The sequence below is a fragment of the Coffea eugenioides genome, chromosome 1, assembly GCF_003713205.1.
Source record: "Coffea eugenioides isolate CCC68of chromosome 1, Ceug_1.0, whole genome shotgun sequence".
Lineage (NCBI taxonomy): Eukaryota > Viridiplantae > Streptophyta > Magnoliopsida > Gentianales > Rubiaceae > Coffea > Coffea eugenioides.
In genome coordinates, this window is record NC_040035.1 from 38,207,168 (window position 1) to 38,223,198 (window position 16,031).

At 31.1% G+C, this 16,031-nt stretch overlaps 1 protein-coding gene across 3 annotated transcripts; it reads right to left on the minus strand.

Annotated features, from left to right (window-relative positions):
- Nucleotides 1-9,848: 9,848 nt before the first annotated feature.
- Nucleotides 9,849-15,725, minus strand: LOC113780971. 3 transcript variants are annotated; one of them, XM_027326773.1, is made up of 3 exons: nt 15,562-15,725; nt 14,260-14,342; nt 9,849-11,122 (listed from the first exon to the last, which is right to left on the minus strand). In XM_027326773.1, exons 2-3 carry the CDS (start codon nt 14,280-14,282, stop codon nt 10,060-10,062), a joined length of 1,086 nt encoding a protein of 361 aa, XP_027182574.1. In that variant the 5' UTR covers nt 14,283-14,342; nt 15,562-15,725; the 3' UTR covers nt 9,849-10,059. The 3 variants fall into 3 exon arrangements, with proteins under 3 accessions (XP_027182574.1, XP_027182584.1, XP_027182592.1); XM_027326783.1 differs by lacking the exon at nt 15,562-15,725 and adding an exon at nt 11,270-11,350 and having other exon boundaries at nt 14,260-14,344; XM_027326791.1 differs by lacking the exon at nt 14,260-14,342.
- Nucleotides 15,726-16,031: the final 306 nt, after the last annotated feature.

A 16,031-nucleotide genomic window follows, 5' to 3' on the forward strand; every position in this document is an offset into this window, starting at 1 on the left:
GATCCATTACCAAAGCTTCAGATTTCAGAAACAAAGAAGGAGATGCATAGCTGAGCATAAATGAATTGATTGACTTGACTTTTACTTTAATGCATCTTTATTTATCAAAAAAAAAAAAATTTTGAGTTGATTGACTCTGATGCTCAGTCTTCTATCATTAGAATGGCCACTGTCCCACTTCGGTTCACAAAAACTTATACAACTAGAAATTACCCTTTGCACCCTTCGGAATTTCATTAATTTGCATATTGCATTCTGAACTTTTATTGCGACACTTAGGACCATAAATTTATCCAAATGAGATGACCCTCTTTTTTTTTTATATATATTCAAACTTGGGAGGATTTATGACAATTTTCAGCATTGAGAAAGTAATGTAGTTGTCACATTCTTTCACTCATTATAGTAATTTGGGATGAAGTGAAAAACATTAATGTTCAAAAGATAAAGTTGAGATGCAATATGACAGCATTCAATTTGAAATATAACATGTACTGTGAAAAACTTAAAACTTAACGACGCAAGAAAATCCTTGAAAATATTAGGAGAGTAAGTGGATTAATCCAAATATTTAGGTGCCAAGACAATCCAAATTTATATTCTTCTTCTTCTTATTATTATTATTAACTATTAAATATCCAATGCTATATTTAAGTATTCAACCATTAGGAATGGAAAAAAAAGAAAAAGAAAAGAGGAACTAATCACAGCATATTTACTATATGGTAGCTCTATTGCGCGTGGGATGGGAAATGATTTGTCGGAATTGTCTAACAAATTTCTTACTGGATGAACTTAATTCGATCAGATTGGTCTAAAGGGATAGGAACCCCCAAAGTCAGGTCAATGCATTGGGTTCACATGGATTCATCAGACTTATCTTGTGCAAAATAATATCATATTGTTTTACAGTAAATAATATGTAATTATATACTCAATAAAAAAAAAACTTAATCTGCAATACAATACGTTGATAGGTATGAGGCAGCATTGCAAAAAGAATGCTTTGCATGTAATTTAACTTGAAGTAATATACTCAAAATAAAGGTGAAACGAGCCAAATTGACAGCTAATTCCGTAGAATATTACTCAAAAATATATATAAAAAAAAATCTGGCAAACGTAGAGCTGACAAAGTTCAGTATGCCTAGGGTTACAAACGAGTCAAACCGAATCGAGTTTTGGTCTAATCGAATCGAATCTTGACTTAGTTTTATTGAACTCGAACTCGAGCTCGAGTTCGACGAGCTGACAATTTAAAACTCGAGTTCGAGTTCGAAAAAATAAAAAAAATATTTATTTTATTTTTTAAAAAATAAATAAAATAATATTTTTTTCTTAATAAATAATAAAATATTAAGGATATATGGTAATTTTACTATTAAAATATAATATATATATATATATATATATATATATATATATACTCGAGCTCGCGAGCCTAACGAGCTTAATATTTTGAGTTCGAGTCGACTCGAGCTCGATCAACGAGCCGCTCACGTTTGCAGCCCTAATTATGCCTGCCGCGCTGACACAGCAGGCAACAATGTTTTTTTTTTTAATTCCGGGGGCAGCCACTCTTCTTTAATATATAAATGCTCAAGGGCTATTTTTTTTTTTCAAAAGAAAATTTCTAAGCCTGCAGGCTCTCTTAAGTTAGAAACCTTTCATTTGCAAATCGAAGAGGACTTGATGGTGTTGGTCTCCGCGGGCGGGTCCAAAGTACACAAAAGTACCATAACCTCATTCATGGACTCATGGTGTGCTTTTTCCGGATGAATTCTCTGAAATTTTCTATTCTTTCCAAAAGAAAACCAGTCCTCCAATCATAGTTATTAAACCCAACCCGGGAGGGAACCCGGTAAACGAGGTGGGTCAACAGGTTACTGGTTCGACCAGTGGGTGAGTGATTGAACCGGTGGTTCATTAAATATATTTAAATATTATATTTCATAATTTTAAATATAAGATATATGATATAAATTGTAATAAATAATGTCATAGCAAATGCTCATATAATTTAATTTGCTATAAAATAATTAATTCATATAAGAATCAATAAAATATAAAGTTATTTAGTAATATACCAAACTTCAAGTATAAAATTTTAGGGATAATTTCAGAAACCTCCCCTGAGGTTTCTGACATTTACACTCACCTCCCCTGTGGTTTGAACAATTACACTAACCTCCCCTGAGGTTACTAATCCTTTACAAATTCAGTCCAAATGATTAAAATATTGTTTTAGAGAGTGAAATTAGAATTTTGTAACTGATTTGCCCTTTGTGCTACATATCCAATGAATGACAAAGTATTACAAATTAATTATTAATTAATAAACTTTAAGGAGCGTAGTTTATAGGCAAAAACATATTACTTATTTAAAGTACCAGCTCTTTACGAGTATTTTACTTTCAAATATTTACTTTATTACAAATATTTATTCTTAAATACAGATTTGTATTACTCTCAAATATTTAATTTTTGTTAAATTAAAAACCTACCAGTTTTTCTTCCGTAGAAATATTAATATAACACTTTTTCAATTTTAGTTATAAATATTTATGTATTTAGCATAAATTAAATGATTCAGGATTAAATACTCATAAAGAGCTAATACTTTACTCATGTAATGGATGAAAACCATAAAAAATTAATACTTTATGGGCCATTTCTTTTTTAAAAAAATATTTAATTTATGTTAAATAGATAACCTACTGATTTTCTTTTTGCGAGAATATTACTGTAACACTTTTTAATTTTTAATTACAAACATTAATATATTTATCATAAATTAAATATTTGAAAATAAAATATCTGTAAAGAGTCGTTACTTTAAATAGGTTATGTGTATTTGCCTATAAACTATACTCTTTAAAGTAAAGAGTATAGTTTATTGATTTAAGTTAAGGAGTGTAGTTTATTAATTTAAGTAAGGAGTGTAGTTGATAAAATAAATGGTCTCGAAATTAAAGTTTTCTTTCATTTTCACCCATCTTTTTTGAAAATGTTTCAAAGAACAATAATATTTATATGTTTCTTTTCCTTTTGCCTGGCGTCTTTAGAAGGTGCGAGATTCAGGCACAAATATTTCATTTAGACACAAGTACCATAACAGCTACTATACCAATAGTTTACATAATACTACGTTGATCCAGCGTGGTCCCTCTCTCTCTCTCTGAAGTTTCGTCGAAAGCTTACCAAAGATTATTGATTGTGCATACAGTTAAATAGACCCAACCACTTTTGTGTGCATGCTCGTACTTACACGTATAAACTAATCGTTTTACCAAAAGCATACCCATTTTTGTCTCTTAAGAGGACTAACCCCGCCACCTACAAAAGATTCTCTACTAGCTAAATCAATAAACTATACTCCTTACTTTAAAGAGTATAGTTTATAGGCAAATACACATAACCTATTTAAAGTAACGACTCTTTACAGATATTTTATTTTCAAATATTTAATTTATGATAAATATATTAACGTTTGTAATTAAAAATTAAAAAGTGTTACAGTAATATTCTCGCAAAAAGAAAATCAGTAGGTTATCTATTTAACATAAATTAAATATTTTTTTAAAAAAGAAATGGCCCATAAAGTATTAATTTTTTATGGTTTTCATCCATTACATGAGTAAAGTATTAGCTCTTTATGAGTATTTAATCCTGAATCATTTAATTTATGCTAAATACATAAATATTTATAACTAAAATTGAAAAAGTGTTATATTAATATTTCTACGGAAGAAAAACTGGTAGGTTTTTTATTTAACAAAAATTAAATATTTGAGAGTAATACAAATCTGTATTTGAGAATAAATATTTGTAATAAAGTAAATGTTTGAAAGTAAAATACTCGTAAAGAGCTGGTACTTTAAATAAGTAATACGTTTTTGCCTATAAACTACGCTCCTTAAAGTTTATTAATTATTAATTAATTTGTAATACTTTGTCATTCATTGGATATGTAGCACAAAGGGCAAATCAGGTACAAAATTCTAATTTCACTCTCTAAAACAATATTTTAATCATTTGGACTGAATTTGTAAAGGATTAGTAACCTCAGGGGAGGTTAGTGTAATTGTTCAAACCACAGGGGAGGTGAGTGTAAATGTCAGAAACCTCAGGGGAGGTTTCTGAAATTATCCCAAAATTTTATCTATGTTTAGTGTAATTATCAAACATATTTATAAATTCTAAGTGCACAAAATTATTAAAAATAATATTTGTTTTTAAAATGAATTATGTAATATGTTATTTTTGAAGTTCATTTTATAACTTATAGAGTTTGGGGGTCATGAATTTTTATTAAAAGATTCCAAATAAATTTGTTTTAGAGAAATAAAAAAAAAGATAAAATTGATATCATGTTTATATATTATAAGTAAGCAACCTTATCATCATATCGTGAAGTAGCCTGGCGGTATCCTTGTTGTTGCAATGGCCAGTTGTCCAAGGTTGATTCCCAGCTAGCGCATAAGTTTTTTCTGCCTCTTAAACCCGGCCGGGTTCTGATTTTATCCAGTCATTGATTAGTCAACGGCTTGATGATTTTATCCGATCATTGATTAGTCAATGGCTTGATTGCTTAAACGATCGAATGTAAAACCCAGTCCGATCCAATGATCGATTCACCGGTTTAATCGATTCGACCGTTCAATCGGACCGAATTTAATAACTATGCCTCCAATGCCATGCTAATTCTTTAAGTCAACGGAAAAAAATATTGTAGACTAGATTCATGCTGTAATTTACTGTATCTAATTTGTCATAGTCAATGTTTATTTTCAAAAAAGAAAAAGAAGAAATAGATGTTCTTGAAACATGCTTGAATATTTAGTAAATTTCATTTGGATTTTTACGTTCTTGAAATTTTTTGTGTACCGAAAAAACGAACTATTCCTTGTTATCAGTTTTTTTTTCTCATTTTCTTGGTCTAATTCTTCGCTAGGAGGCTTGTGTAAAATTTTCATTATCAAGATTAAAATCTGTAAATTTCCCTCATTTCTCATGTCCACGTTGTCTGTCAATTGCCAATTTCATAATATGAAAATCTTACCCTTCATATTGAATAATTAAAGCCCATTAGTTGGTAAACATGTTCAACAAATTACAGGTCAATAAAAGCCAAGTATGACCGAAACAATTATGTATTCTTTGTTTGTTTGGATTGCGGTTTTTCGCAGAAAATTTTTTACATTTTTCGTGAATAAAATTTTCAATTATCTTTTTAGTTTTATCTCACATATATCAAATCGTTATAGTATATTTTTCTATAAAAACTTCTAAAAATAACAATCTAAATAGAAGTATTTAATATTGAAATATTTTCAGGCTGTATTTAGTTAAAAATTGAATTGACTCAATAAAAAGTGCTCCAATTCATCAAGTAATTCGAGTCGGCTGCCAATCACGAGTCCGCTGCAATTCATCAAGTTTCCACCGATTTTTCATGCATGTGGGTCGATGTGGGCACGCTGACTCTTCTCTCTCTTTAGTGAAAATCTTTTCTTGAGCTTTTCTGTCTTTGAAACAGATGGGATGGTTTACAGCCCAACGATCTTTTCTTGCCAGCGGAGACCAACACCATCAAATCCTCGTCAATTTGCAAATGCAAGTTTTCTAACTTGAGATAACCCGCAGGCTCAGAAATTTTCTTTTGAAAAAAAGGGCTGAGGAACTTTTATAAAAAAAAAAAAAAAGTGGCTGCCCCGGCAATTAAAAAAAAATTAAAAACATTGTTGCCTGTCGTTAACACAGCAGGCATAGTTTTAGAGATGGACTTTGTCAGCGTTACATTTGCCAGATTTTTTAATTTTTAGGTAATATTCTAAGGAATTAGCCCAAATTTGTAGAGGACAAGCCCTCAAGCAATTACCTAAGTTTTTTTTTTTTAATTATACTTGACTAGGCATGTCAATAGATATGGTTTGGGTTCGATCCCGTTAATGTAGATCTAGACCCATTAAATTTAATTGGATCTAGACCAAACCCGAACCCTTATGTGTCTGAAAAAATAAATCCAAACCTAAACCCTCTTGTATCTAGGTATTCAATGCGTACCTGCTGTATTTTTCCAAAATATTAAAAATATATAAATTTCAAAAAGTATAAACACCATCTAATTTTTATTTTTACATAATAAAATTAATATTCAAGAAGTTGAATGCAATATTATGAACTCAAAAAATAACTATTACCGATTGCTTAGATTTATTTTTAAAACTTTAACTATATTTACGTCCAATCTTTAATTTATTTGCCTTTACTTTTTCTCCTTTTTCTGAAAAAATTTGTACTGATTACAATCTGGACAAGTACATTGGATCTATATTGTATCTGAATAAAATCCATCTATTGACATGTCTATACTTGACCATGTCTTATGGACCTTAGAAAAGCAGAAAGCTGAAAGATGTTTCTGACTATAGAGTTTGTTTGGATAAGAGTTTATTTGGATGATTTATTTGAGATATTTACTGTAGCAATTTTTGTGATGTGATGTATGTGAGATATAAAGGTGATTGGGAAGATAAAAAGGTGATTGGAATTTGTGAGAATAAATTTTGCAAATCAAATTATCTTTGTCCAAACAAACTCATTGAGTTTCTTTGTGGAATATTTGGTCACGCTGTCAATTTTAACAACATGGATCTGTCAAAAAAATATTTAACAACATGGAGACAGAATCTTCTGGCAACTATTTGCGAAGATTTTGAACATATATTACAGTATTGTTTGTAGAACAAGTCATAACTTTGAGTAACAGAATCTTTTGGCAACTATTTGCGAAGATTTTGAACATATATTTTTGTTTTTAGAACAAGTCAAAACTTTGAGTAACTATGTGAGAAAATCAAGAATTTACGTCTCAAAATGCATTTTTTAGGATGCTAGGATAGGAGAAATTGTAAATAAGAGTTCCTATGTTGAAATTAAAAAAAAAAAAAAAAAAACCTATCTAAGAAAAGATTAATTGCACTTTGCACCTCTCAACTATAAGTTTATAACAAATTTGGACTCTGCATCCCAAACTTTCAATTTTCACAACTCACTACCTTCAACTTCTAATTTTTTGCACCATTTGAATTCAAGGTAACCCCCAAAGTCAGAAAAGAGCAATTGTCTGACCGATTTATTCTCAATTTCTTACTGAACTTTCAAAAGTATCCCACAGTCCACAGAGGCAAGTTTCTAGAAAAACTTGGTTCATGTTTAGGAATCGGAATTGTAATTGGAATCATTTACAAAAAATTAGTATGGGTTTTGGACAAAGGTATGATTACAAATGGAGGTGCTTGGTAAATATTGGTAAGGAATGGGTATCAAATTTAATATTCAATTTTTTACCTTTAATTTCTTTTTTCTTTTCATATCTTTCTTCTTCCTCGTTCAAATGCTTATCCCACATACCCATCCACCATATATATATTCATATATAAATATTAATTTTCTGTTTAAAATATATTTATAAATATTTATAAATATATTTATATTTATATAAATATATAAATATATTTATTTCAATTTTGTTTTATAATATGTATATTAATATATATTAATATGTATATTTCAATTATGTATATTATATATATAAATTATAGTAATATTAATATGTATATTTCAATTATGTATATTATATATATTATATCAATTGAAATAAATAATATATATTTATATATAAATATTTTTGTTTAAAATATATTTATATATATTTATAAATTTATTTATATAAATATATAAATATATTTATTTCAATTTTGTTTTATAATATGTATATTTCAATTAATATTTATATTTTATTATATATATAAATTATATTAATATTAATATGTATATTAGATATATATAAATATATTTATTTCAATTTTGTTTTATAATATGTATATTTCAATTAATATTTATATTTTATTATATATATAAATTATATTAATATTAATATGTATATTAGATATATTATATCAATTGAAATAAATATATATATATTTATATATAAGTATAAATATTTATAAATATATATTTCAATTTTTTTATAATATGTATATTAATATACATATTATAAAACAAAATTGAAAAAAAAATATTATATATATAAATAAATAAATATTAATATATAGAAACAGAGCCAGTATATATTTAAAAAAAATCCCAAAAATAATATTTAAGATTTTGGAATCAAATGTGGGATTCATCAAAACCCTCCAATCTACTTGGGTATGGAGAGTGGCTGATTTTTCATGAATCATTCCAAGATTTCAAAACCTATACCCATTAGCCAAGCAACAATTTTGGGACTCAATCCAATTCTTGATTCCTATACCCTCCAACCAAGCACCCCCTTAATTCATTTACAATCAAAACCTTCATTTTCATCTTCATCTTCTTAATGAACAAACAAGGGTTATTAAACAAAAAAAAAAAAAAAAAGGGGCCCAACAATGAATAATTTAAACACTTTAGAAGTTAATATATGATTGAAAAATAGTGAAATAACCAATTTACATCATTTTACTTTTGAGTTTTAACAGAAAACCTTCATACATTTACAGTCACAATTTTTTGCAATTTACCACAGATAGCTTAATATCATCATTCCTTAAAATTAACTAAAAAATTCGTTCCCTCAAATTAAAAAGACTTTATCTTCTTATTCCCAAAACAAGATCTCTGACGTTAGCTGAAACAGAGAGAGAGCCAAATCCATATATCCAAATTAGCCTAATCATCTTACATATGCACGTTGCTGTTGACTTTTTTTTTTTTTTTTGGGTATAAATTATCTCCCTTAAATCCAACGGCACCATAGGTGACCAATACTTAAAGACTCTCTGACTTCGAAGGTGGTGGGGGGGGGGGGTGGTTAATTATCTAGATTCTAGTGCTATTTTCATTATATTCAACTGTTAGGAATATAAAATAATTAATTAACCAAAGCTGTATTAGGTGTTAACGGCAACTGATTAGTAGGAATTCGTCAACTATATTCTAATAGCATGAACATAATTCTAAACATTTTTTTTTTAAAAGATTGTATTAGGGATTGTGTTGACTTGCACTCATCAAATTTATCTTGTAGAAAAGAATTTCACATACTTTTACAGTTAGTAAAATCTATCCTTATTCTACTAGATAAAAAGCTTAATCTAAAATATATTAGGTCACAGATATAAAGTAGCCTATTCATTTTTCTATTTTGGTTGCCAAAAAGATGCATTTAATTTAAGAGTAAATCTTATATACACTGACTGACAGTGCATACACTATCACTGTTGAAGCCATAACACATGTGCAAAACTTGGATTTCAAACATTAAAGCTTAATTTGCACCTTACATCTGCAATTTTAATAGCCAAACTAAAAGGTTAAATGAGGCAAAAATTGGTAAAGCACAAGCCAGCAATGTCTAAGATGTGTTTCCAAATCAATGTCCTATGCTTGTAAATTGATCTAATACACATGCTGTTCTTTTAATTACATTTGTCCAATCCTTCAAATGTTTATGTTTTTGTGCCTGCCCCTGTAAGATGGACACCACCTTTTGAGTAGAAGTACTAGGTAAAGTCTGCTGAACAATAATTATGAATAGTGTTATACATGCTCAATAACCCACACTTAAAAAAGAGTCTTCGACTTCAAAGAGCAGAAACTTTCCAAGTATTGGAAAGACTTTGCCAAGAAAGAGCATGAAATTTCAGATACTTTATAACAGGGAAGGGGTAAAATTTCCTTTTACAACTAAAAAAAGTAAAGCACAAAGATGATAGAGGTAGGCACTGCCACACTTGTATTCTGCACAACATGGAACAAACACAGCAGACAAATCAGGCAATTTATCCACTTTCACATTGCAACAAATTGTAGAACTTGTATAAACTTATCAGATGCTATACTGACATCAAAAATAGAATTACAACAATCTTTAAATATTATCCAACTTGGTCAAGAATAATAAGGGTGTACTACAAGTAAGAGGTGCATATTTTCTCTTTTCTCTATGAAGTAAAACAATAGTAAAACAGAATGAGGGGATCCCTAGTTCACGGTTACAGCGAGATTTCATGCTACAGCATCCTCAGCAGCTCTTGGAACCAGGTGCATCCTTTCTTTGTGGTTCACTAACATTTCTCTTACAGTTTCCCTAAACACCTCTTCATCATCATATTGCCATGCCAATAAAGCACTGTTGTCATCAACATCTTCATCACCTGCAGAGGGCTCTTCTTTAGGCTTGAAAATCAAAAGAATAACACCCTTCAAGAGGTATCCTAATGCAGGCAAACGTACAACAGGCACATAGCCAACCTTAAATATATGAGGTATCTTGACTTCTTCAAATATCTGCTCCAAGTCTTTATTTCTAAAGCTATTTTTTAACTCAAGAAGCTGTTCATCTTGTATGCACAACCGCCCCTGTTTCTCAGAGTCTGTTATTGTCACACTATGAAGCATTGAGTGATGCTCAACTAACATATATAGAATAGTTTGTCTTACAACAGTCTCTTGGCAACAGCCATATGCCCTGTATAGACTATGCTCCAACTCACTTTCGGTAAGACTCCATGTAACATCTCCAACTTCTTGATCTTGACTAAGTTCCTGCTTGGTTTTCTTCTCAATTGAAGTAGGTAAAAGAGCCACGACATATTCCAGTTCAGGTCCAAACTTTGTCTTCCACTCAAGCGGCGTGGATGATGATGTTTCCACATATGAGAACTTGATGTGGACAGATTTTAGATCTTTAAATTTCCTGAGGCAATTGATAAACTTCAGTGTCTGGCGCAAGCATGTTATGTCCATTTTTGGAGTTATTTGGTTTTGAGGGGACATTTTCTTATCAAAAGCATTCTGGATGTGTGCGAGATCTTCAGATACCTCACATTCTTTGCTAATAAAAGTCACCGTAACATTGTGCACAAGGGTGATCACAGATGCAAAGCGCTTGCAGACTAATGAGCATTGACAAACATATTTGAAATCTGGCATCTTGGTGAAGATGGAGAGAAGCAGCTCATCTGGGAGGCGCTGAAACTCATCCACTTTTACTTCGGACTTGGATTTCCTATTTCTCTTCGGTGTTGGCACAACCTTGTCACAGCATCTATCTTTCCTTTTCATTTTTCTGCAACCAAATTCTCATCTGTAATGAACAATAGTACTGCCATAGAGGAGCAATATGCGTTGATTCTATGTTTTGCCTTCCAAGGTGTCAAGGCTTCAATCAATGTGCATATCAGAAAAAAAAGAAAACTAAAGCACATTAAATTACCAAAAGAATCTCCTTCTTTTCAGACACCAGGTTGTGTCTTCTTCTTTTCTTTGTTCCAGCAATTCAATTGTCTTTTGACTTCTAAAGAAAGGTTATGAGCTAGAGAGAACTCAACTCTAAAACATGGTAGGTCCATATACTTGATGTCATCATAAAAGTATATACACACAAGGCAGCTTGTAGTATACGTACATAAACAAGCTTGAATATAGGGAAGGAAAAAGGAGCAACCAGAAAGGAGAAATCCTCATTCCTCTAAATGCTAGGCGAAGAATCATGTCATGTTCTAATTTTCATACATGACAAACAAATTATTTCATTTTGTCTTCTTTAATTACATCTTGATCATCCAAAAATTTCACTTCATCCCCAAATGGAACCAAACACAAAGTCACACAAATGAAAAGCATTAAGCTTTCAGGACACTCACAAGAAATCACTTGCATGATAATCAGCCTACCATACAATTTTTTATTAGATTTTAATATTCTTTTACAACTCAGTCAAATCATTTTTGAGCTTCCTATGGTGTGAAAGTGGTCGAAAATCAGATTGATAACAATATTAGCATTAATGTAAGATCTTTAACTCAAGGACCAAAGCTTTGGACACATTGATGCATCACCAAAAATGAGTGTGAACACGATGGAGTCAACAACAAAAAAGAGTGATAGGAAAAGGAAGCAATAGAGATGCTAGAAAAAGAAAATGAGAAAGGGAGACTGGAAGAATTTTCATTATTCTATACATATATACATCTCAGCACAGCAGAGCAAAATATTCATGCCATTTGAACATGGGACTCTATAAATCATCCATACAGAAGAAAAAATATGGAGTCGAACACTAAATAGGGATTACCACACTTAGTAGCTAAGGGAAGTTTAAAAAGAAGGAAAGTACATTCTAAGAACAGTGAGATCCTACTTTGGCTCTTCGACACTAAAAGCTTGACTCCATGTGCCTCTAGCTATAGAGTATATGAACTAGTTTTCTTAACATTACCACTCAACAAAATAAACTAAGACTCATATAACAGGCTTTTAATACCATCAAGTACCAATAACACTTTCCTTTAACTTGTAAAGATCCTAAAGATCATTGGTCTTAGGTTCCTAAAGATCCTCAAGGGCTATTCCTTCTGGTCATTAAGGGGGTGCCGCATCACACTCTCCAACTAAGTGATGTAACAGAACACAAAGAATTCTCATGATAGCATTGTTACACAATCAACAATCACAATTTCACAAGGAAATCACTACGTTATCATTTGCATGCAAAGAACTAAAACACGCAGATCCAGAGGTGATTAGTCAAAAGAATATCAATGCCATGTAGCACAAAATGGAAACTGGAGTTCATGATTGCCAGCAGAGAAGATTGGGTTGCCTTTTAGTGTTAAGTTCTGAAAGCAAAACAGCAAAGTACATCTTCGAAAAATTAGTTTTCATAAACAGTTACTGTTTAAGGAAAAATAATTTATAAAAAACTAAGGAAGTTATATCTTAAATAAAGTCCACACAAAATAATTACCTAACATGGTACTTCTTTCTTTCTCAAACTTTTTGGTGAGTACATAAAAAGAAAACAATGCCTCTGACAACAAGTCGAAAATTTAATAAGGACAACCATAATGGTAAAAAGAATTCAACCAAGAATGAACATTTTTCTAAATTGGTCTTGTACCCTGCTCTACATATTTTATTGTTTTTGCCATTTCCTATCAATACAGTTCATTTCTTTCACAATTTTCCAAGAGCAAGCATCCTTGAACTGTCAGGGAAAACTCAAATTATCACTTAGAGAACACTAGTTTGATTATTGCATCTTTCAAACCTACATTTACACAGGTCCTGGAAACATTGACCTCAAAAACTAAAAGAAAATCAAACTTTTAAACTATCAAAGAAGTTGTGTTCAGATGTTATTCCTTTAGCTTCTCATGTGGGTGGAAACAGCTCCTTCTCATCCATTTGATGACATCATAAAACCAAATAGCAAAGACTTAATTATATTAGCATTCCCCAGCATTCTTTTTCTGCCACAATACCACCAGTATCTCAGACTTTTGAAATTAACCACAACCTATGGCAGAAGATTCAAATGGAGTTAATTTGTTAAATGTATTAATCACATGCATTGCAAAGAAAAAAAAAAGCAATGAAGCACTTTCTGCTTTGTAGTAAAAGATCTACTCCACTGGCTCCACAAAAAAAAAAAAAAAGGAAAAGTAAGACTGGAGCATCGACAATTTCTAATTATCCTCACCCCCAACCTTCCTATTCTCGTAACCACCTTTCTATCATACCCTATCTTCCAAATTCAGTCACCTATTTGTATGCTTTGAGTGTTTGGTGTCTCTATAAGGGATCCCGTGTTCTATTTATGTGTAATGGTGTCTATAAGTGATTGAGTTTTCTATGGGTGTGTGACTGCACATCCATGTCCCTGTTGATTGTAAGCTCCTATGTCTGAAACTGTGCAAGCGGCTATGCTTATTTACTTCATCTGTGCAGGCATGTATCTTTGATAGATATGAGGGGCAGAAAGTGGAAGAGAAAGAGAAAGGAATGGATGGGGAACAGAGAAAGGGAATAAAAAAGAGGAAGAGGAAGGAAGGTCTTAGGATGAGGATGGATAAGGTGAAAGTTTGTGTTTACTGTTAATCTGCCACACCTTATAATTCAAGATCTTGAAATCAATAAATGATATCTGCTTGAGGACCTTTGGAGAGTTTGCACTATGTTAGCCTTTATCAATGAAAAGAATTTCTCACTGCAGCTTGGGCAGAAACATTGGTAGACAAAAGCAAATTAAACCTAAATGAATCTAAATAAGATACAAAAGTCGAAATGGGGTCTAATCATATGGTAAGCACCATGGGAAAAACATAAGTGCACACAACACATAGTTGCCAAAGGCACGACACAGGCAAAAAGGATACTTGTCCACAACTCATCAAATGACAGACAAAAACTTAACCCTAGTACCTCTCTGTGTGTCTTCTCCACATCAACTGCAACCAAGTAGCTCCATCTTCACTTGTAACTCACTTTTCACAGACAGACACAACCTGCACTACCTTTGCATGTCAATTCTAAATACAGCATGGACATTAGCAGTACGAAAAGTAGTTGTGCACCATAGTTCTTGGCTTTCATGCATGCTTTCCTTCTTTTCTTTTTTCAAGGTTATGAACTATTGCACACACATACAAATGTGTACGATCATTTTTTGTTGCAGTAAATATAAATTTGCCATTCACGCAATTTACATTTATCAATATTTTTCTAGAAATGGTTATTAATGACCTACTAAAGGTTTCTAAATGGAAATTTTTTGCACTTGATCCAATTTAATGTCGAGTTCCCCAACTCATTTTGGTATAATATTATTCTCTTTCTGAAACTGTCTCAAAAAGAATTGCAACTAATGTGACTGATTACTGTTTACTATCCAGTATATTGCATCATCACATTTAAGAATCCCATCAATCTTGGGAATTCATCTTTCTACTTTAGATGTACGAGTATAGGTAGACATATAATCATAGATTTTAATTACTTATACAGATAACCAAAAGCATTAAAAGCATTAAACGACCATACAGATCCTACATGTTGTAAGCTTTCAGCTTAAAGCCAAGTATGCATAACGTGCATTTGAATCTATGTTACATTGACACATGAATAGGTGACCAGATCCAAAATAACAAACAAACATAAAAAAAAAGGAAAAAAAAAAACAGCTAACTCCACAAACATCACTAGCAAAATTCCTAATATTCTGTGCATGCAAAATTTAAGCATTGAAACTTTTACCATCACGGAAAAGTGAAATGTAGTTTACTCAAAAATCATGATAGCTATTTTCTCCTAAATAGCAAGAAAATCAACAAGTCTTAGCGTTCATGCCAAAACAAAGCATGGGATAGTCCTAATTCCTCAAAGCAGATTAAAAATTTCACCCAAACGTCAAATAAAAACATAGAAACAACAGCAAGGACACCCCAGAAAATTGGGGTAGAAATAAACCCAAAATTCATTTTCCTTATTTACTCTGTTGTTGTTAATCCTAGTCTAAACTCAGAACAAAAGAATCAAAATAATCACTTAAAACATGAAATTCACACAGAAAGTAAGCTAAAAGAGTAAAATTTGGTAAGATTGAAGATGAGGGTAAGCATGTTTCTAATATTTACCATCTTAGGCAATTCAAGGCAAGAATTAAGAACTAAAATCAATAAGAATCATTAATTTATGATACAAATTAATGAGATAAAAGAAACATGCCTAAGATTTCATGGCTTTGAGAGCTGGTGAGAATCTTGATTTAGGGCTCTGGAGCTTAATTTGTTGGGAATGGGAAGCCGGACCACTACAGACAGCATAGATGGGATGTCGGGAAATTGGGAAGAGAGGGACGCCCATTTCGCTATGTCGTCATCTTGGGCAAATATTGCAAATGGCCCCTGTAGTTTGGCTTCAAGTCATTTTAGTCCCTTTAAACGAATCTAACTTTCGTTTTATATTTTTAAAGTCAACCTTGAATTTAAAGCTTAAATCCTATACGAGTTTGAAATTTGAGGTGGAACTTTTCCATCCTAAATTAGTTTAATATGCTTGAGAGATTGGTTTCTAATTTAATTCCTACTATTATTTATGGATAATATATACATAATTTTAATGTGATATGTCGGAGCTTGATTTAAGATCTTAGTGTTTTATTTAATTCCTAATATTATTTTACAAAATCACTTTTG

Coding starts and splice junctions, on each gene's coding strand:
- LOC113780971 (XM_027326773.1), bottom strand. CDS start 14,282: ATGTGGAGAAGACACACAGAGAG. Junction 11,123..14,259: donor TGGAGAAGACACACAGAGAG/GTACTAGGGTTA, acceptor ATTTGGTTGCAG/AAAAATGAAAAGGAAAGATA.